Source organism: Mastigoproctus giganteus, chromosome 7 (genome assembly GCF_048544385.1).
Source record: "Mastigoproctus giganteus isolate SK-2022 chromosome 7, ASM4854438v1, whole genome shotgun sequence".
NCBI lineage: Eukaryota > Metazoa > Arthropoda > Arachnida > Uropygi > Thelyphonidae > Mastigoproctus > Mastigoproctus giganteus.
This window is the reverse complement of record NC_143581.1, coordinates 10,181,573-10,201,870: the sequence shown is the minus strand read 5'-3', so window position 1 is coordinate 10,201,870 and position 20,298 is coordinate 10,181,573. Positions and strand designations below refer to the sequence as shown.

The following is a 20,298-nucleotide window of genomic DNA, read 5'->3' as shown; positions in this document are numbered from 1 at the left end:
ACAGCCATTGATTAAAAGCAGAATCCTCCTCTTTTCTTCTTTCATTTGCCATTCTAACACTAAAAATCCAGTATTGGAAAGTATCACTCATCATCTAACCTTTGTATTATGGGTAAATTCACAAAGCAAATTATGTTCAATTTTCAAACAACAGGGACTTTTTGTGCCTCTCAGTAACCAGTGGTTTTAGTTTGCCTGCACCAGTCAAAATTTAAAAGAACACAATAATCCTTTCTTTGAAATTTTTGCTTCCTCTGCACCCTCGAATGCAAATGTCTTATTGGCATTTGAGGCAAAAAACAATGCTGCTTCACAACCTCATACACAACTACTGCTGAATGACATCCTTCAACTGCTCATCTCTTTAAGATGGTGCAGCATCCCTTCAGAGCATCACTTTCTTTGCCAGAAATTGCATTATGGCAGATGCCTTAGTGTCTCCTAAATTTATGTAACCAATGTGCACTAGCCTTAAATTTAGTTAGGCTGAACAAGCATGCAAAAACCATGCACACTTGTTCATAACAAAGTGTGCAAGGACCATGCCTGTCAGCACAGCAAAGGGAACATTCAGCATTCACCACAATGTTCTTAGACCTTGTATCCAAAAATCACTTGTATATTGCTTTGTCAATATTCAAGTAGCTTTGTCGACTTTTTCATTATCTGCAGTATATCCCCTGCCTCTCTGTGGTCCAGTTGGGTTGGAATCAATGTTTTTCTTAACTCTCTCTCTGTTCCCTGTTTTTGAGAAACTTACACAGTATAAATGTATACTGATCCCATACTTCCTAGCAATTTAGCTTTCTTTCTCCATTCCTCTGTAATGAGAAAAAATTCTTCTTCTATATTTTCCTCCCCTTAACTCTGGCACCTCATCTGTCAGTTTCATGAAATATTGATTATTGAGGGTTTTTTTTTTACCACTAACCATGCATCTATTTTGAAGCTTCTCAAAATCAGGGGTAATCCATGCACTACAGGACATGACTAGTGCAGTGAATGTTTGCCAATATTTTAGGCCGTGAATTAGATAAATACTGAAATTTTCCACAAGCCATCAAAGAAATTGAAAGTGGAAATGGCTGCAATTTGAGGATGGTAAAAAACTGGTACTTAAAAAAAAAAAAAAAAAAAATTATTAGTTTTGATTTTTTAAATGAAAACTCCAAACTTGAAAGGTATTATAAACTAAAGTACCATGCGTGGATTTGAGGTTGAACTTGAAATTCTGCTGATTGTAATTTTCAGCAAATATGTGAAGGGATACATGAGGAAGAAGAAAAGTCGGGCAGTAAATGGATATAAACTGGTTGCGACAGATGTTTGGACTGTTTTGGAAGAGAAAAGGGGAACTACAGAAGCCAAAGAATGCCACCCAAGGAAGTATCTATAGAAAAGACATGCAGCAGAAACAGAATGTCTATGAGACAGTCTGTCAGGGGGTTGCAATGCTGTTCAGGAATTTTTGTATAAATCTTTATTGAAACAGATAGTGCAGAAAAAAATTATGGACTTTATTTTCTTTCACTATAACAAAATTTCAGTATAATGAACCTATTTTGACTGCCCACAAAACTTCATTATACTGATATTTCACTGCACTATCATCATCTCGGGCTATGCATATAGTGTATATAAATGTACAATCTTTTAATTATCAACTTTTTTAAGCATCAGCAAACAATGGGGAAAACTATTTCTGAAAAACTAAAAATGTTCGGGAAGCAAACATGCAGTCTCAAAAATAAAATATTTAATTTTATTTTATTTTACGGGTTACTACCTTTTATTTCTTCAATTTAACCTACTATTTCGGTTATCTTCCTTTTTTTGGCCTTTGGTTTTTCGTGTGATTTGCACTGCCATCTTTATTTTTATTACAATATACATATATATATACATCTGCATCCATTGTTGCTGCTTTGTGCACTTTGGTGCATTTGTCATATCCAGTTTATTTTTATCTTTCCACTATTTCATCTGGTTTTAACTCTTTGGTATAATATTTTATATTTATATCAATTTAAGAATTAGTTATCTGCAGCTTTGCACGATGCACTTCTTTAAATTACAGCCATTTCTGTTTCTTGTCATTAGATGGTCTTGTTTGTAACACCTTTTGCTAGCTTCAATTTTTTATTGTCCTTTTCCCTACTTCTTTCTCATATTTCGGCTATCTTCTTTCTTTTTGGCCATTGGCTTTCCGTGTGACTTGCACTGCCATCTTTATTTTTATCTGATATATACATGATATACATACAGTAAGATCCCTGTATCCACAGATATAAGCGAACTCCGGCTGACCCCATATATAACATGATTTTCTAGTACATAGAATAAAGTTTAATTGATAAATTAAACACACAGTAAGACATTACCAACATTATATACAGTAATAATAAAGTGCATTGTACATTATTATAGAATGTACAATGAAACATCAGAATCCCTTTGGAATGAGAGGGACTCTGACGTTTTAGCTTAATCCTCAAGGGACGAAGGAAGGAAGGAACAGTGAAAATCCTGATTTTTATACACCTCAAAGAACGAAGGCACAATAGAAAAACATACTGGTACTGTTACTTTACACATTTTACAATGAAAAATACCTGTACAGCACTACTGTACCTTATATATCATGTAATGAAGAGTTTTATTTGTTAGAAAATATCTTAGTCTATTGTGGGTACCCACTGGCTTCTCCGTTCTTAGTTGCTGCTGCGATGATCCATGATGACAATGACACTGTGCAATGCCTACGATGATGAGATGAAGTGGGTGATGGTGTAGGTATTGTGACATTCTTCTAGGCTATTGATCTTCTGACAAGACGCCAGAAGGATTGTCTTCTGAAGCTGGAGGAGATGAAGATGATGGTCACTGGATGACACCAGGAGTAGACGATGTTGATGTCTGTGGATCATCGATAGTGGACACTTTTTCTCTGACCTTTTTGAAGAACACTGTCATAGGGAATTGTTTCCTTTTTTAATCTATCAAACTTATGCTGGAGAGGTTCCACTTCTTCCGTTAGCAAACAGGTAACTTTAATGCTGCATTCCATCACAGGATCGCAATCCATTATCTTCTCCTTTTAAGTTTTGTACCATCCAAAACACCCCACCAAATTTTTCAAGTGTCCATTTTGCTGGTTCAGCTCCAGTTTCTTCTTCCTCTGTAGACGACCTAACAAAGTCTTCCAACTCCTCGTTCGTCAAAGTTCTTCGATATGGTCTACCATTTCTTCAGCTATCATATCGACCAATCCATCACCACCAACTTCTCTTGCTGTTCAGATGATCTTGTTTAACTCCTGTCGATTCCTGGGAAGCCTTTGAAATCATGGACAACTTCACTCCATAAATTCTTTCAGCATGCATTCACTGTTTCTGCTTTTAATTCATACATTGAGCCTTTGATGAATGATTTCCAGCAGTCCATGATTTCAGTGTCAGCATCAATCGCTGCTCGAATCATCTCGAACACTTGCCGAGTGTATGTGGCCTTGACAAAACTAATGATACCCTGGTTGAGTGGCTGAAGCAGTGGGGTAATGTTAGGTGGCAAAAATACAACCTGGACACTAGGATCTTCGATGGTGATCGACTAAGGATGGCCAGGCACATTGTCTATTATCAATAAAACCTTGAAAGGCAACCCTTCCTTCTCCAAATATTTCCTCACTTAGGGGATGAAGCATTCGTGGAACCATTCAGCGAATAACACTGCCGTGACACATGCCTCGAGGTTGTGGGCAAATAATTTTGTTTTTGTGTTTGAGAGCACGAGGATTCTTTGCTTGGGAAACAATGCCAGGCTTTATCGTATGCCTGGCCATGTTGCTACATATTACCAACGTCAATCAGTCCTTCCATGCTTTAAAGCCTGGTGCGTTTTGCAGATATAGGTTCTGTTGGGCATCTTTTTCCAAAACAGTCCTGTTTCATTACATTTAAAAACTTGCTTAGGATGGTAGCCTCCCTCTATAATTTTCTTTAGCTCTGCTGGAAATGTGGCAACAGCATCCTCATTGGCAGATGCAGCTTCTGTAATTTTTATATTTTTCAGATTAAACTTATTTCTGAAGCTATGTAACCATCCCCTGCTTGCTTTAAATGGCTTGGTCTCCTCTTTTTTCGAGTCCTCATACAGGCTTAAGGCCTTTTGCCGTAACACATTGCCATCAATGGGCATCCTTTTTCTGTTCATATCTTCCACCCAAAAAATTAATGCCTTCTCCATCTTCACTAACACCCTATCATGCACTCTAGCAGTTTGAGGTGCAACAGAAAAACTAGCATGAATTTTGTCTTTATGCTTCATCACTTCACAAAGAAGATTCATTCTTACCATACAACCTGGCAATCTCCACATATGATTTTCTTTCTTTTTCAATTATATCGAGAATTTTTCTACCTTTTCACTAATGGGAAGCACTAACAGCGCCACTACTCTTGCACTTTGGAGCCATTATTACAGTAAATAAGAGCTTTTTAAAAAAAGGCACTGCAATAATGCTACAATGAATGAGACCAGCAAGAACACTAAGCAGATTGCGGGAAAGTTTCGTACGGGAATGTGGGTATGGGGACAAAGGGAAATGAGTCATGTACTGGGCTGGCGGACTTCACCACGTTACAGCCTGTACTGGCTTGGAGGGTGGTTTGAAACTTATGAACCTTTTCTTTTTTTATTTTCTGGAATTTTCCTGTGGTTAACCGCGAGTAACTGAATCAGTGGATATGGGAGCAGTGTGTGTGTGTAAAGTTCCCCTTTTTATGTATATATAAAGGGAAACTTTTGCATATTTCTGAAAATATATGATAGTAAATTGACATTCATAGCATAAAGCAGAGTTTTTAATGAAAATATTTTTTCAGAATACAGTAAACCCCCGCTATTCGCGGGGGTTACGTTCCTGAGAAATGCCGCGAACACTGAGTATGGCTCCCATAGTAATAAAGGGGGTTCCGTTCCAAAGTATGAAATATATAAGAAAAACTAGTCTAAAATTTTGTCTATGTATGTATTATATGTACCTTCATAATATGACTGTACATAGACTGTACATAGTGAAATTCAAGCATATGGCATCGAAATATATATAAGAAACAATTTAATATTAAATGTAATATTTATTAGAAATTTCAAACAAATCTTTCAAACCAGCGCCTTTGCTAGCAAAAAAAACTTATCCCGCCAGTGCTATCACCAGTTTCGCTAAAGTGTTGATAAAGGAGTTTTGCCTTTTCACGAATGATGAGTAAACTTAACGGAATTTTATTTTGAGTTCGGTCTTCTATCCACAGATTTAAAGCCTTTTCTAATTTAACACCACGAGTTAAGGAGCAAATTTTTGAAGTAATTAGCGCGTTTTCACGGACAGTACGGCGGATTTTTTCGTCCGATCTATAATATGTATTATATTAATTTTATAATGTTTTGCCACTGAGGTAATTTCTAATGGTGAGACACTTTCACCATTAGAAATTTTATCTAATAACTCAATTTTATTCGCTAGTCATCACCTTCTTTGATCTTTTCACATTTCTCTTGTTATTCGTAGCCATATTTTTTGTACGGGTTAGAAAGAACTTGTCCACAATAAAGTCACTTTCTTCCATTAACACACTCGAAAAAGTCTGTTTTACACAACAAAACGGTAGATTTATCACTTTTGTAAGCATATCAATTTATAAATTGATAAATTTGTTTAATTTATAAGCATATAAATTAAAAGCAAACGACAAAACCTTCAATGACAAGTGCATAACACATACTGAACAAGGATTAGCGAGAAACATCCACGCTCGCGATTTTGTCTCCCCCCACCCACTGAGCGCTGTTTTGACCAGGAAAGATAATTTTAGCCACGCCCATTTTTTTTATGACGGAAAATGTTCACGGCGCTTTAAAATTCACATTTTTTTAGGTTTCATTTTATATTATATCAGCAACCAAGAATACGCGAATACAGATACCGCGAATAGCGGGGGTTTACTGTATAAGCATAGTTTGATTACAGCACAAATCCAGATAAAATGCAGTTACAGGAAAGTATGCAGTAAACATTCTTTCCAGTTTCAAAAATCTGGTGACATAAACAATAAAAAGGACACTGTCAGCAGCAAGAATAACAGAGCCAAGTTTTAAATCAATTACAGATCAGTGTCTCCATGACACCTATACAGGAAACAAAGACATGAAAATGCTTCCATATAAATTTTTAAAGGCTATAGGTCTTTATAGCATGTGACGAAGACAATGTCTACTTTTGTGATAAATTTCTGCACTCTTTTGGTAAAAAAAAAAAAAAAAAAAACTCCACGAAATCATGGAAACACAAAACACAACTACAACACACAAAAATGCATTGTGTTAAACTGCTCCACCTCCAGCAAATAATGGAGCAAATTCCTATTTTGGTACAGTGTACACTAACCATTAGCAATGCTTCAAATAACTTCTTCCAAGAATGGGAGCTGATTTTGGGATAAACTTTACCAACAGAATGAGGTGTCCATGGCATTATAGGAAATATCTCTGATATCCACAATAAGCATTTTCATGATCATGTTTTCTGCATTTCATTCCCTAAACATTTGAGTATGCATGGTCCTGGCTGCTATATTCTTCAAATCTACACCTACTGTATGTGATTACTTCTTATAGGGGATATCATAAGCTAGAATACCTATAGAAACAACCCAAACAGAGTTGATGAAATGAAACAAAATATTTCATCAGCAGTATCAGCATCAATCAAGAAATTCTCATTGCAGTAATAAAACTATTTTCAGAAATAACTGCAGATGTTTGTAGAAACAACCCAAACAGAGTTGATGAAATGAAACAAAATATTTCATCAGCAGTATCAGCATCAATCAAGAAATTCTCACTGCAGTAATAAAACTATTTTCAGAAATAACTGCAGATGTTTGCCATGGTTTGCATACCAAAAATGTTTTCACTTTAAAAAGTCACCCAAATATGTAATGTTTTTCAACAAAATAATTCAGTTCTCGACATAATATATTTCAGTAATTTAAACTGAAGTATATTTTTGGGAACTCCCAGTTTGTTTATGGTAACCAAAATGTGAATGCACGTGCTTCTTTCTCCTCCAAACAAATCTTGATTGTTATCATTATTATATATCACTTTTATGCTTGTGAACGTCACATAAAGGCATTAATATTAGTAAATTACTATTAATGGCACATATCCCTCACTGCTTTTCATTTATTTCATATAAATGTTTGTTCAGTCTCTTAAATTTACATAGGCTTTCAAAAGCCCAGTTTACCTAAAATCAAATTTTGTTACATCTTGCAGCATCCTCTCTTAGTTTGTCTTGTAGTTTATAGATTTCAAGATGTCAAGTCATCATTTTATTTCTTCATTCTGTTGAAAAGCTGGAGCGTTTATTAACCAAGTAGCTAAACTCATTGTGACATGGGCATCCACCTAATTATATTTTTAAATAGTAAAAACTTTTTATTATCTGTGAAGTAAAAACTGTGTGGTTTTGTCATTAGTATATATAACATTTTTGTTGTTTTTTTTTCATAAGAAAGCAATTTTCTTTAGTATTTCTCAATTCTATGAAAATTTAAATGACTATATTAATTAATATACAAAGTAGAACTTTTGCTGAAAAAGTACAGCTGTTCATTTTCAGCTTATAAATTAAATTTAGGCACAGCAAGAATTTATATAAATCACACCTTTATTTGACGTCCCCTAAATAATGATTCATCTAGTGCCATCGCAGTCTGAACAGAGTCCTTGTCAGCAAATTCTATGTATGCAAACCTGAAATAATATAAGACACATTTTGTAGATTAAATAAATACTTAGTAGTCAGAGATAAAAAAAAATTACAATATTCTCAAAAACAATTAAATTCACAATGGATTGCTTTTGCAAAATACTGATATGACTAAATTTTATCATTAAGGTGTCTTACCTTAATAAAATTTAGTCATAGCAGTATTTCTAGTTATTGTAGAACAACATAAAATCAGGTTTTTAAACTTTGCACACACACACAGCACAACCATAATAGTTGTATTCATATTTAAAAAAAATAATAATATATAAAATTTAAAAAAAATGGCACTGAGTTAATTTTTGAGGTGGCAGGGGAAACATGCATTTTTCTAAACAGTAATGGCACCATTAAGGTGCACTTACAGAATATTGCTAACTATAAACAAATATGAATATGTAATTTCTTCAAACTATGGCTATATAAAATATTTAAAATTTTTTCCCTCAACTTCATGTATGTGATCACACAGGCATTCACCAGGTTGATAAAATGTGATCAAATATGCATGACCCATTATTAACTCTCTAGCTAAGGGCAATAAAAAATAAAAAGAGGGAAAACACAGTGCAGAACTTATTGGTTTCTGGCAACAGCATTTTTTAAAGTGGCTTTGTATTAGTTATCTTTTCAATTAGTGCAACTCTGCATAAGAACGAGCTATTTTTCAGTTAGTGTGGTTCTGAAACTGAAATAATGTCTCAACCTAGTCTCACAGGTTTACTTTTCGATGAAATAAGCATAAATTATTAAATAGTTTATAGAAGCTAAAATACAGTGAAGTTATTTTAATAAACTCATACTAAAAGAAATAAATCTTCACTGGTCTTGTCTCAGTGGCAGTAAAAATTCATTCTAATTGCTGGAGAAATAAGAGAGCCAACAATCTTGTGCTCAAAACATCGAAATATAACCACATCATTAAAAATCACCAGTGAAACTGAATGTAAAATATTTTTATATTTGATGGGACAGTAACAGAGCCCTGTGCTAGATTACAGCACTGCTCAGCAAAAAATTACAGCAATACCCCCGGATACAGGGGTATTGCTGTAATTTTTTGAGACCCACTGGCCCCATTTTCAACGTGATTTTCTTGTACACACACACACACACACACACACACACACAGTAAGACATCACCAACTTTAAATATGGTAATAATAGAGTACAGCAGACTCTCAATTTACTGGGATTTGTTTTTTAGTAGTCAGAGATAAAAAAATTACTGTATTCCCAAAAACAATTAAATTCATAATGCCGGGAAGTGGATTAAAGAAATCAGAAAGTTCAAGCAATAACTAGAATAGGTATAAACAGATATTTTTCAAGTCGTAAATGAGTGACAAGAACCGGCATTATAAGTTGTCATAGGGAGATTAGTGTACCTATTATCTTATCTATTATCTAACTCAATAATAACATGAAATAAATGCCTCCATGTATACTGGCAATACTCCTGTATTTTGCCGATAGAACCCATTTGTTGTTTTTGAATCCCACTCAGCCATTCATGAGAAAATCACATCAGGCTTTGAACATTATAAAAACAGAAAATGAATATAATCTTTCACCAAACTATGTTCTGAATGGCTTTTAAACATTTCATAGAGGGCTCACTTTCACAACCTGCAACTGAGTGGCAAGGAAATAGGTATCAAATCAGAGGCAGCAGAAACACATCCAGACACTAAAGCTAATTCACCCAATCAGATCTTAAATGTAGATATTACTGCAATTTTTGCTGGTGATACTTGTTTGCAGAGAGAGGGGAAAGGGTGGGCCTCTGGGAACTTTCATCATATGCACTTAAGTTTAGCAGCAAATGATACCTCAGGCCAATGTTTAATGGGCCTGCATACCAACTTTATCTCTTGCTGAGTATACTTATTTTTGATGTGAAAACATCTTGGCGGCACCTGCCAAATTTCAGACTGAAGTAAAACCAATTTGTCGTAAAAATGTGATGCAAATAACATAATTTCAGTAAAGGTTACTAATCGTTGTGTTTCTTTTAGGTATTTTGATTTGTATATATTTTTTTGACCATTCACAAATTTCCATAATTTCAGATAGAAGACAAGATACAATGGATTTATATAACTAAAGTTAGGGGAGGATGCTATGTGGTTGTTTTCCATTAAGGTTATTATTATATTAATACCACATGAAAGTAACATCAGTTTATTAGGCTGTTTGCCTACATTACTATACATTAAAGCGATGTTTCGGGTATCTTACCAATACCCATCATCAAACCGTGCTGTCTGGGGAAACAGAAAACAGAAAAAAAGTTACAAATTTTGAATATTCTAGAACAGGGGTGGGCAACCCCTGGCCATTTTCAAAATATATTTATTATTATACAGGGTAATTCAGGAGGGATAGTAAATATGAGGGAGTAAATAGGAGGGATCGTAACATTGCAGTATCAATTATTCCGAGCAAAAAAAAAAAAAGTTCATATAAACATGCATCCAATTCTCAGTGGATATGGAGATACAGCAAGAAGCAGTTATAACCTGACACTAATTGGTGTTAGAAGTGTTGTTAAGAATGCTGATATGTTGTTTTTCTATGATTTTTGTGGTGGACGTGTTACTGCTGCTTGTAGAGAATATGGTTTCCTTGACGGTTTCCTAACTGCAGAATACCAGATTCAAGAGTGTTTACTCCAAACTGCATGAGACTGGCACACTTCCCAGCACTCATATTTATTCTGAACATGCAAATGAACAAAATATGGATAAAATAGAACACAATCTCCAGTCAGTAGAAAAATAGTCCTACTATTAAGCACACAAAGAATTTCTACCCATCTTGGTGTTTGTCTACACAGTTTCCTAACTGCAGAATACCAGATTCAAGAGTGTTTACACCAAACTGTGAGACTGGTGAGACACTTCCAAGCACTCATATTTCTTCTGAACGGGCAAACGAACAAACTGTGGATGAAATAGAACACATTCTTCAGTTGATAGAACGTAGTCTTACTATTAGCACATGAAAAATTTCTACCTGTATCAGTTTTAAGAGTATGGCAAACATTATGTGAGCACGGCTTGTATCCATTTCACATAGAGTGGGTGCAACAACTTCAACCAGGAGACGACACCTAGCGATTGGTATTCTGTTGGTGGGTAAATGCTAATCGCCAATTAATTGCGCCAATACTGTTCAACAATGAAGCTACTCTAACCCGTGATGGTATCAACAACACCCGTAACTCTCATAGGCAGCCAGACAAAAATTCCCACGCCACAGTAGAAAAAAATTTTCAACATTGCTTCTCTGTAAATGTGGTGTCATTGACAATCAATTGATTGGGCCCGTTGTGTGACAAAATTGTCTTACATGGCCCACTTACCTAGAATTTCTGCAAAACGAACTTCCACTGCTATTGGAGGAGGATGTTCCCTCGGCTAAAATTGGTATATACTTTCAGCATGATGGAGCTCCTGCACATTATACCTGTCTGGTGATACAATATCTAAATTGAACTTTCTCGGAACGATGGATTGGCATGGTGATCCCATTCATTGGCCACCAAGACCTCACTCCGCTAAATTTTGTTTGTGGGGGATAGATGAAAAGCACAATATACAAAGAAAAGGTGAATACAAGAGATGAAATGCTCACTAGAATTTTGGATACTGCAGCCCTCATAAAGGAATGCTAAGACGACCACAAAAGAACAACACGTCATATTACCACAGGAGTTTCAAAGTGCATTGAGGTAGGCAGTGGGATTTTGGAACATTTATTGTGAACAGTAGAAAATTTGTCAATTATTTGTGTTTTGTATCATTCAAAAAGTCAATAAATACAAACAAGTCATTTATCGTTCTTTAATAGCTCTCATAATGGCTTTGTGCACACCAAAGGGCTGTATCTCCATATCCATTGAGAATTGGACATGTTCATATGAACTTTTTTTTTTTCATCCAGAATAATCGATACTATATAGTAAATCAGAATGTCTTATAATGGGAGATTTTAACTTCCCAGATTTACCTGGAACTTGTGAGTTGGTCCCTCACACACTAGTAAGACTTTTGTGGATTTATCGGATGATTGTTTTCTGCAGTAGCATGTTCGAGAGGCAACCAGAGAGGGTAATACTCTTGATCTGGTTATCAACAGTGATCATTCGTGTATTAAGAATTTGCAGATAAAGGAACCACTAGGTGGCAGTGATCACAGTGTACTGATGTGGGATTTACTTAAAGACAGAATTACCATCAGGGGTAAAGGAAAGGGTTTTTGCTTCCATAAAGGTGAGTATAGTGGTCTCAGACATTTTTTAAATTCTGTACAGTGGGATCAACTGACGATGTTACCAACAGTAAATTCTAAGTGGGAAGCATTCAAGGAATTAATCGTGGATGCTACTAAAAGTTTCATACCCATTAAGAAATTGTTCAAGGTTTAGGCCTAAATGGTTATCAAACGAACTAATGAGACTCGTGACAGAGAAGAAAAATGCATGGGATGCATATAAGTTTTCAAGCGACTTAGAAGCCTATGGCAGATATAAGCTAGTCTGAAATCACGTCACAAAGGAGGTTAGGCAGGCGAAGGCAGATTATGATAAATCTCTGGCAAAAGATGCTAAGAAAAACAGCAAGGATTTCTTTACTTATATAAACTCTAAAAAGGAAGGGGATGAATCTGATTTGTCCACTTGATATCGATGGTTCCACTGTTGATGATCCTGCTCAGATAGCAAACAAACTGAATGAGTATTTTGCATCTACATTAACAAATGAGGAGTTATTTATGTTTGAAAATGGCAGAAGGTTATCAAATTGTAGCAGGGTGGTTAATGATTTTGTAATAACTGAGAGCAAAGTGGAGGAAAAATTGTTGAAGTTAAACATAAGAAAGGCACCTGGGGTGGATGGGATCTATCCAGTTATATTAAAGGAGGTGGCAGAGCAACTAAGCAAACCCTTAGCCATAATTATGAGAGCATCCTTGGACTCAGGGGAGGTCCCCACGGACTGGAGATGTGCAAATATATCCCCAAATCACAAAGGGGAATCGAAGGGTGATACGAGTTAATTACAGACCAGTTAGTTTAACTTCTGTGGAGTCACTGGTTAAAGATGCATTGCAGGATCATCTAGACAAGACTGCAGCAATAATTCAGACACAGCATGGGTTTGTTACAGGAAAGTCTTATCTGACAAATTTGACAGGATATTATGATGTGGTTACAAAGGAACTGGATGCAAAAAAGAATTCTGATATCATATATTTGGATTTCAGGAAAGCTTTTGACACTGTTGCACATGGAAGACTATTGTACAAATTGGAGCAGAATGGTATCAAGGGTAAGTTGCTACAATGCATAAATGGATGGTTGAGTGGGAGAAGACAGAGGGTGGTAATTAATGGGTGCTGCTCTTTGTGGACTAATGTTACTAGTGGAGTCCCACAGGGTTTGGTGTTGGGTCCTCTGTTGTTTTGTATATTTATCAATAATTTTGATGAAGATATATCAGGCTTAGTGTCGAAGTTTGCAGATGATACAAAGGTTGGCAGGGTTGTTAATGACAGTAATGGCAGTGTGCTACTGCAACAGGATCTAGATAATTTGGGCAGATGGGCTAAGAAGTGGCAACTGAAATTTAACCTTGACAAATGCAAAGTACTGTATATGGGTAGAAGTAACCCCAGAGAAATGTACCAAATGTGTGGTACTACATTTAAGGTGGTAGAAAATGAAAAAGACCTGGGAGTAATTGTGCAGTCAGATATGAAGTTTTCTGAGAAATGCAGACATGTTGACAGGGCAGGTCTTGGGGTTTTGTCAATGATTTATAGGAATTTTGCTAGCAGGAAAAAGGAGGTGATTGTCCCTCTGTATAAGGCAATGGTCAGGCCACGCCTTGAGTACTGCGTACAGGTCTGGAGGCCTCATTTTAAGAAGGATGTAGATTTGCTCGAGCATATACAGAGAAGGGCAACAAGATTGGTGAGGGGAATGAAGGGATCCTCTTACCAGGAGAGGCTTAAGTTCTGCAAATTGCAGTGGCTGGAGACTAGGCACCTGCATGGTGATGTGTATAAGGCCTTGGGTTGAGCACGCTGAATTCTGATGGGATCCTTCCACTTGTTCAGATTATGAACCTAAGGGGGCATAAATTCAAATTAAGAAAGGACAGATGTAGAATAGATGTGCCGAAATTTGCCTTTAGCCAGCGGGTGGTTAATTGCTGGAACAAACTTCCATATGTCGTTGTGGAAGTTGATAGGTTGAATAAATTTAAGGAGAAACTGGACGGGCATTTGGAGGGAATGGTGTGATTTTTTGTTTGATGCTGCATAAGCTCATACACTTGCTTTCTTGCATCACATGCCACTGCCACTACTACTACCTATTCGAGTTCTAGCAAAGTTTAGTTTTATATATTTAAGAAGGCTAGATGTCCATAATTGTGGTTCAGGTTTTATTTGGAACAACTTGTTATTTGTTTGCATTTTCCACAGCAGTTTCCATTGTTCCGTAGATGTTCTCCGTATATTGTGTTTATAATCAGCCGAAATTTGCCTTTAGCCAGCGGGTGGTTAATTGCTGGAACAAACTTCCATCTGTCGTGGAATTTGATAGGTTGAATAAATTTAAGGAGGAACTGGACAGGCATTTGGAAGGAATGGTGTGATTTTTTTTTTTTTTTTTTTTTGGCTGATGCTGCATAAGCTCACTTGCTTTCTTGCATACACTTGCTTTCTTGCATCACATGCCACTGCCACTACTACTACTACTACTACTACTACTACTATAACCTCCCAGAACATTTACTATTCCTCCCTGTATATATTTTTGAAGTAATGGTATTTCTGATGTAAATTTTAAAAAGTACTCTGTGCACCTACGACAAATATCAATCTGGATATAGATTCACTGATAAAAATAAAATATTGCAATTTTATCACCAGAATTGTATTTGTATTTTGTTACTATAACTGTATTTTTATCTTGAATTTGTATTTCAATTTTCTTATTAATAAATTAATTATATGTATGTGTATGTATAAATATTACAATAAATAAAACTGTTCGTGACAATTTTTTCATTATACACCAATTAATAATCCAAAAAATAATCCTAAAAAAAATTTGGCCCATGTGTACCCCACAGACATTTTATTTGGCCTGCCATTTATAAAGGTTGCCGACTCCCATTCTAGAATATTCTAAAATATTCTAGAGAGTATATTCACAATCATACTAGTCAACAAATGGGTAATTAGGCTGTTGCCTTGGATTTCGTTAATCTCTTCCAAATGTTGATTTGGCTTGTTGTTGTTATTTGGTTTTTAGGATCATTAGCAACTAAGGCCATATTGCTCCGGGAATATGCGGTGGTCATTCCCTGACCTTTCCGCATCCTCCGTATTTGGTGGTGACGGGCTTGAACACCGGTCTAATCAAGAAGCGTATGCTACACACTGCTGCTCCTTCCCACCTGGCTACGGAGGCGCCGTTGATTTGGCAGAGCAAGTAGCAGGCGTGAGCATAAAACGAACTGATACTAAATATTTCGTACTGAAGTATGATGCTAATGTCACTAACGTTGATTTGGTAGAGTAAGTAGCAGGTGTGAGCATAAAAAGTTACATCGTTCATAACTTCGGTTATTAAATAAAAGTAGAAATCAACTGAATTTTTAATTTTTTTAAATTTGGACCTTCCTTTATCAGTTCCCTAAACAATACAAATGCTGTTCAATTTTAAAACGGTTCTGATTTTCGTCAAAGTCAAAGATGTTTTCATATAAAACATTCTTTTGTGCGTACAAGTTTTTTTTTTTTCCTTTTTTAAATTAAAAAGCAGTTTTTATTTTACACATCAGCCTCTTAGGCCATATTACACCACTAACACCTATCATGTGTACAAGCACATGTATATCACTGGGCTAACTGATATGCTGTGCAGGTCGAAAAATCCCAGAATAAAAGACTTGCTCTTCTGCCTGACATTAGCCAATGATGGCACAGACCGAAGAGCTCTTATTTTAAGGCTTATTTAATATTTGGCACATTTCTCAATATTTAAGATATAATTAATCATACAGGGTGATTTGAAAATACATTTAAGCTATAGTATATTCAGTTTTATTTCAATTATTATTATAAAATAATTATAACAGAGATTGCATAAATGTTGAAATTGTTCTTTTTAAATGGGAGCAAACTCTTTTCACCATATTCAATGAGATGAACATGTGTGATATCTAGAAAAAAAAAATAAATAAATACTGGCACATTGTTAACACGCACACTGCTGGACATCAAGTGATGACCAGTACTGCTAAAATTTGGATAGCACGAATTTAATTTAATAAACTGACTCACCCTCTATCCATTTTATTAAAACCAGTAAGTCAAAATAGAAATCAAATTATTTTAAAATTTTATTTAGATGCTTACCATCTCACTATCACAACATATTTCATTAAATATATTTGATAATAGAGAGCTATTAAGTGCTCTATAATTCCTATATTCTATTATATTACGAAATCAACAGGAATTACCTTTATTTTTTCGATAGGATGCTTCGTTTTCAACCAACACTCTTAGTCAAACGCATTAACAATTCTTTGTAAAGGCGATATAAAATATGTAAAAAATGTTAAGCATCTTCCCCACTATTATCAGAACAAGTGTTCTAAACCCCACAGTCTCAATATTGAGCACTCAACCCAACTCCGGTCTACAACCATCATACCTCTGCCAGCAAGGAAAACATTATGTCAATCGACACTAAAATTTAAATGGTCTAAAAAGCTTAGCTGCATATGGAGCAATTATTCACTTCATTCCTTAAGTTGACTAAAACTTTTCGAAACAACATGCTCACATGAATAAGAGCAACACACAATTAACCTGAAACCTTTGTCTTATGTAGTAATGTTTGTTCTGCATGCATGCACATAAATGACCAATCATCGGATAATAAGAATGGTCTACAGATGTTGATTGAATTTTTACATAGCTTCATCTCTATGGTTTCCACAATAAGTAATTTATGGTAGTTATGTTGAATATTTATTATTTTTGTTTCATTAAAGCCGAATGAATGTTGCTCATTTATTACGAGAAACGAAAGTTCCGATGCATTTGAACGACCCACCCGAACTGAAGCTTTGTGTTGTTTTGCTCAAAACTGTGCCACCCCCATGGTAGATCCCACATAAATGGCGTCGAAAATTTTACATGCGATGTTGTATACAAGGCCATGTTGTGATTGGAATGTAGTGTTTGATGGTCAATTTCTAAAAAAAGTGTATAATTTATTCATGGGTTTTGCTATAATTTTCATGTCGGTGCCCCTGCATATTTGGTTAAGTTTATTGTACCAATACGCGACATATGGAAAAGTAAGAAATGTATTTTAGCCATGTCAGATTTTCGTACAATATGTTGTGAGGTTGTTATTATTTATTTTTTCCAGTGCTAATGATTTTACTTTATTTATAGAGGTTAAAGGGTAACGCCTATTTATGAATCTTCTAGTTAATTCATTTATTTCTGTTGTTAGTGAAACCTGAGTGGAAGAATATTTAAAAGCATTAAGAAATTGATTCAACATGACCGATTTTATATGAATAGGGATGATAACTATGGAAATGTAAAAGCATTCACATATTAGTAGGTTTTCTATATATACTAAAATTTAGTTTATGATCTAATCTGTGTATGGTAAAATCAAGGAAAATAATGGAATGTGTTTCTGGTTCGATTTCCAATTTAAATTTTAATCTCGAATGGATATTATTAAAAACCTATAGAATATTGTTTATGGTCAAATGATATGAGATAATTAGGATGTCATCCAGATATCTTCCATAATATGTGATCTGTGGTATAAATGGATCAAGGTGAATCTTCTCTAATTTATCTAAATATAGATCAGCAATGAGTCCACTGATGTTTAGACCCATTGGAAGGCCAAAAATCTGTCTATATATTTTTTTCTTGAAAGAGAATCTAATTGGCATTTACTAATAGTTTCGTTAGTTCAAAGATTCTATCTTTAGAAAGTCTGGTATTATTAATTAATGTTATCATCGTTTAAGTAGGCCAAAACCCACTAATAAGGGAATGGCTTTACATTTCCATAGTTATCATCCCTATTTATATAAAAAAAATCGGTCATTTTGAATCAATTTCTTAACGCTTTTAAATATTCTTCCACTCAGATTTCCCTAACGACAGAAATAAATGAATTAACTAGAAGATTCATAAATAGGGATTACCCTTTAACCTCTATAAATAAAGTTACCAATTAAAGCACAGGAAAAAATAAATAATAACAACCTCAACAACACATTGTGCAAAAATCTGACATGGCCAAAATACATTTCATTACCATTCCATATAACATGTAGTATATATTATATACCATATTATAATTCCATATAATATATAGTAAAGGGAACATCATGTTTAACAAATCAGGTTAGCTATTTTGACAGAGTCATCATGAGCTAGATTTAGGGAATAATTTCGACATTGTTTATTTAAATTTCAGCAAAGCAATTTACTCATTCCCACATGAGCGGTTACTTTATAAGTTGGAACAGGTTGGATTACAGGAAAAATCCTTAGATGGATAGGAAAGAAGGCAGAGAGTTGTGATAAATGGTTATTCCTCAGATTGGGTAAATGTAAAAAGTGGGATTCTCCAAGGATCAGTATTGGGACCACTGTTGTTTTTGATTTTCTTAAATGGCATGATATCTAAATTTGCAGATGTAAACATTGTTAGAGTAGTTAATGATCACCACCAAGCAGAGTTTCTTCAGAGTGACCTAGATAGACTTCAGGGATGGTGAGAAAAGTGGCAGGTATGCTTTAATTCAGCAAAATGCAAGGTCTTACACTGGAGAACACACCTGTATCGGTAAGGATATTTGATCCACAGGTTGGACAAGTTTTGCAGCTCCCACGAACGCTAAGTTTTTAATTATATTTAGCCATTTCATGACTTAATTGTTATATTAAATTATTTTCTATAAGTAGCTTATAGACCCAGTCAAGCTCCATGGTTCATTTTGAAAGTAATTAATACCTAGTGTCTGTATATTTACCGTCCGTAACCTGCCGCCATTGTTATACAATACAATGTATACTCCAAACTAGATAGTGTAAGGTTTACTGTAAAACTAGATAGCGAGTATAGTAGTATCAATTAATCAGTAAAATTTACTAATCTTATCTTAAATTTCATTGTGAATTAAATTGTACTTTTTAACTAAATACATATAACAACCTAGTTTTTACAAACGTAACATTAGGGGCTCACAGCTGGTGAGTATGGGCTTGGCAAACTCATAGCTCTACATGATGATATCCAGGTCCTGAGCTGGATATCATCATAATTCTCTTTCTTGGTGATTCCTTTCTGCCTCTCTCTCTCTCTCTTAGGGTAATTTTGGAATTTTTTTTTGGCCGGTGCAGCATAAGCCTCAGGCTTCCTTGCACCATATGGCTAATAATAATATGGCGCGTATTGGTACAATAAACTCAACCAAATATGCAGGGGCACCGACTTGAAAATTATAGCAAAACCCATGAATAAATTATACACGTTTCTAGAAGTCAACAGTCAAGCACTACATTCCAATCACAACATGACCTTGTATACAGCATTGCATGTAAAAATTGTGACGGCGTTTATGTAGGACCTAATACGGGAGTGGCACAGCTTCAAGCAAAACAACACAACGCTTCAGTTTGGACGGGTCGTTCAAATGCATCGGAAATTTCGTTTCACGCAATAAATGAACAACATTCATCCGGCTTTAATGAAACAAATAATAAATATTCAACATAACTATCATAAATTACTTACTGCGGAAACCCCAGTGATGAAGCTATGTAAAAATTCAATAAACAACATCTGTAGACTATTCTTATTACCCGACAATTGGTCATTTATGTGCATGCGTGAAGAACAAACATTACTACATAAGACAAAGGTTACGTGTTAATTGTGTGTTGCTGTTATTCTTGTGAATGTGTTGTTTTGAAAAGTTTTAATTCAACTTAAGGAATGAAGAGAATAAATTGCTCCATATGTAGCTAAGTTTTTTAGACCATTTAATTTTAAATTTTAATTGAAGTAATGTTTTCCTTGCTGGCAGAAGTATGGTGGTTATAGACTGGAGTTGGGTTGAGCGTTCAATATTGAGACTGCGAGGTTTGGAACACTATTGTTCTGACAGTAGGGAAGATGTTTAACATTTTTTACAAATTTTATATCGCCTTTACAAAGAATTGTTAATGCGCTGGACTAGGAGAGTTGGTTGAAAAAGACAGCATCCTATACCAAAAATAAAAGTAATCCCTGTTGATTTCATAATTAAATATATGTATGGAAATTGAGTACAAAGAATTGTGAAAAAAGAAATTCTGCTAATAACTTCCATTTAAATGCTGCTATAGCA

General features: G+C 35.0%; 1 protein-coding gene across 2 annotated transcripts in view; it reads right to left on the bottom strand.

Annotated features, from left to right (window-relative positions):
- Nucleotides 1-20,298, bottom strand: part of LOC150082493 (polyadenylate-binding protein 2-like) — a 98,901-nt gene that overhangs the window by 18,685 nt on the left and 59,918 nt on the right. For both annotated transcript variants that reach the window (XM_090378650.1, XM_090378649.1), the window contains exon 6: nt 7,731-7,818. In XM_090378650.1, the coding sequence (XP_090234776.1) occupies nt 7,731-7,818 (88 nt within the window). The remainder of the gene's footprint in view (nt 1-7,730; nt 7,819-20,298) is intronic.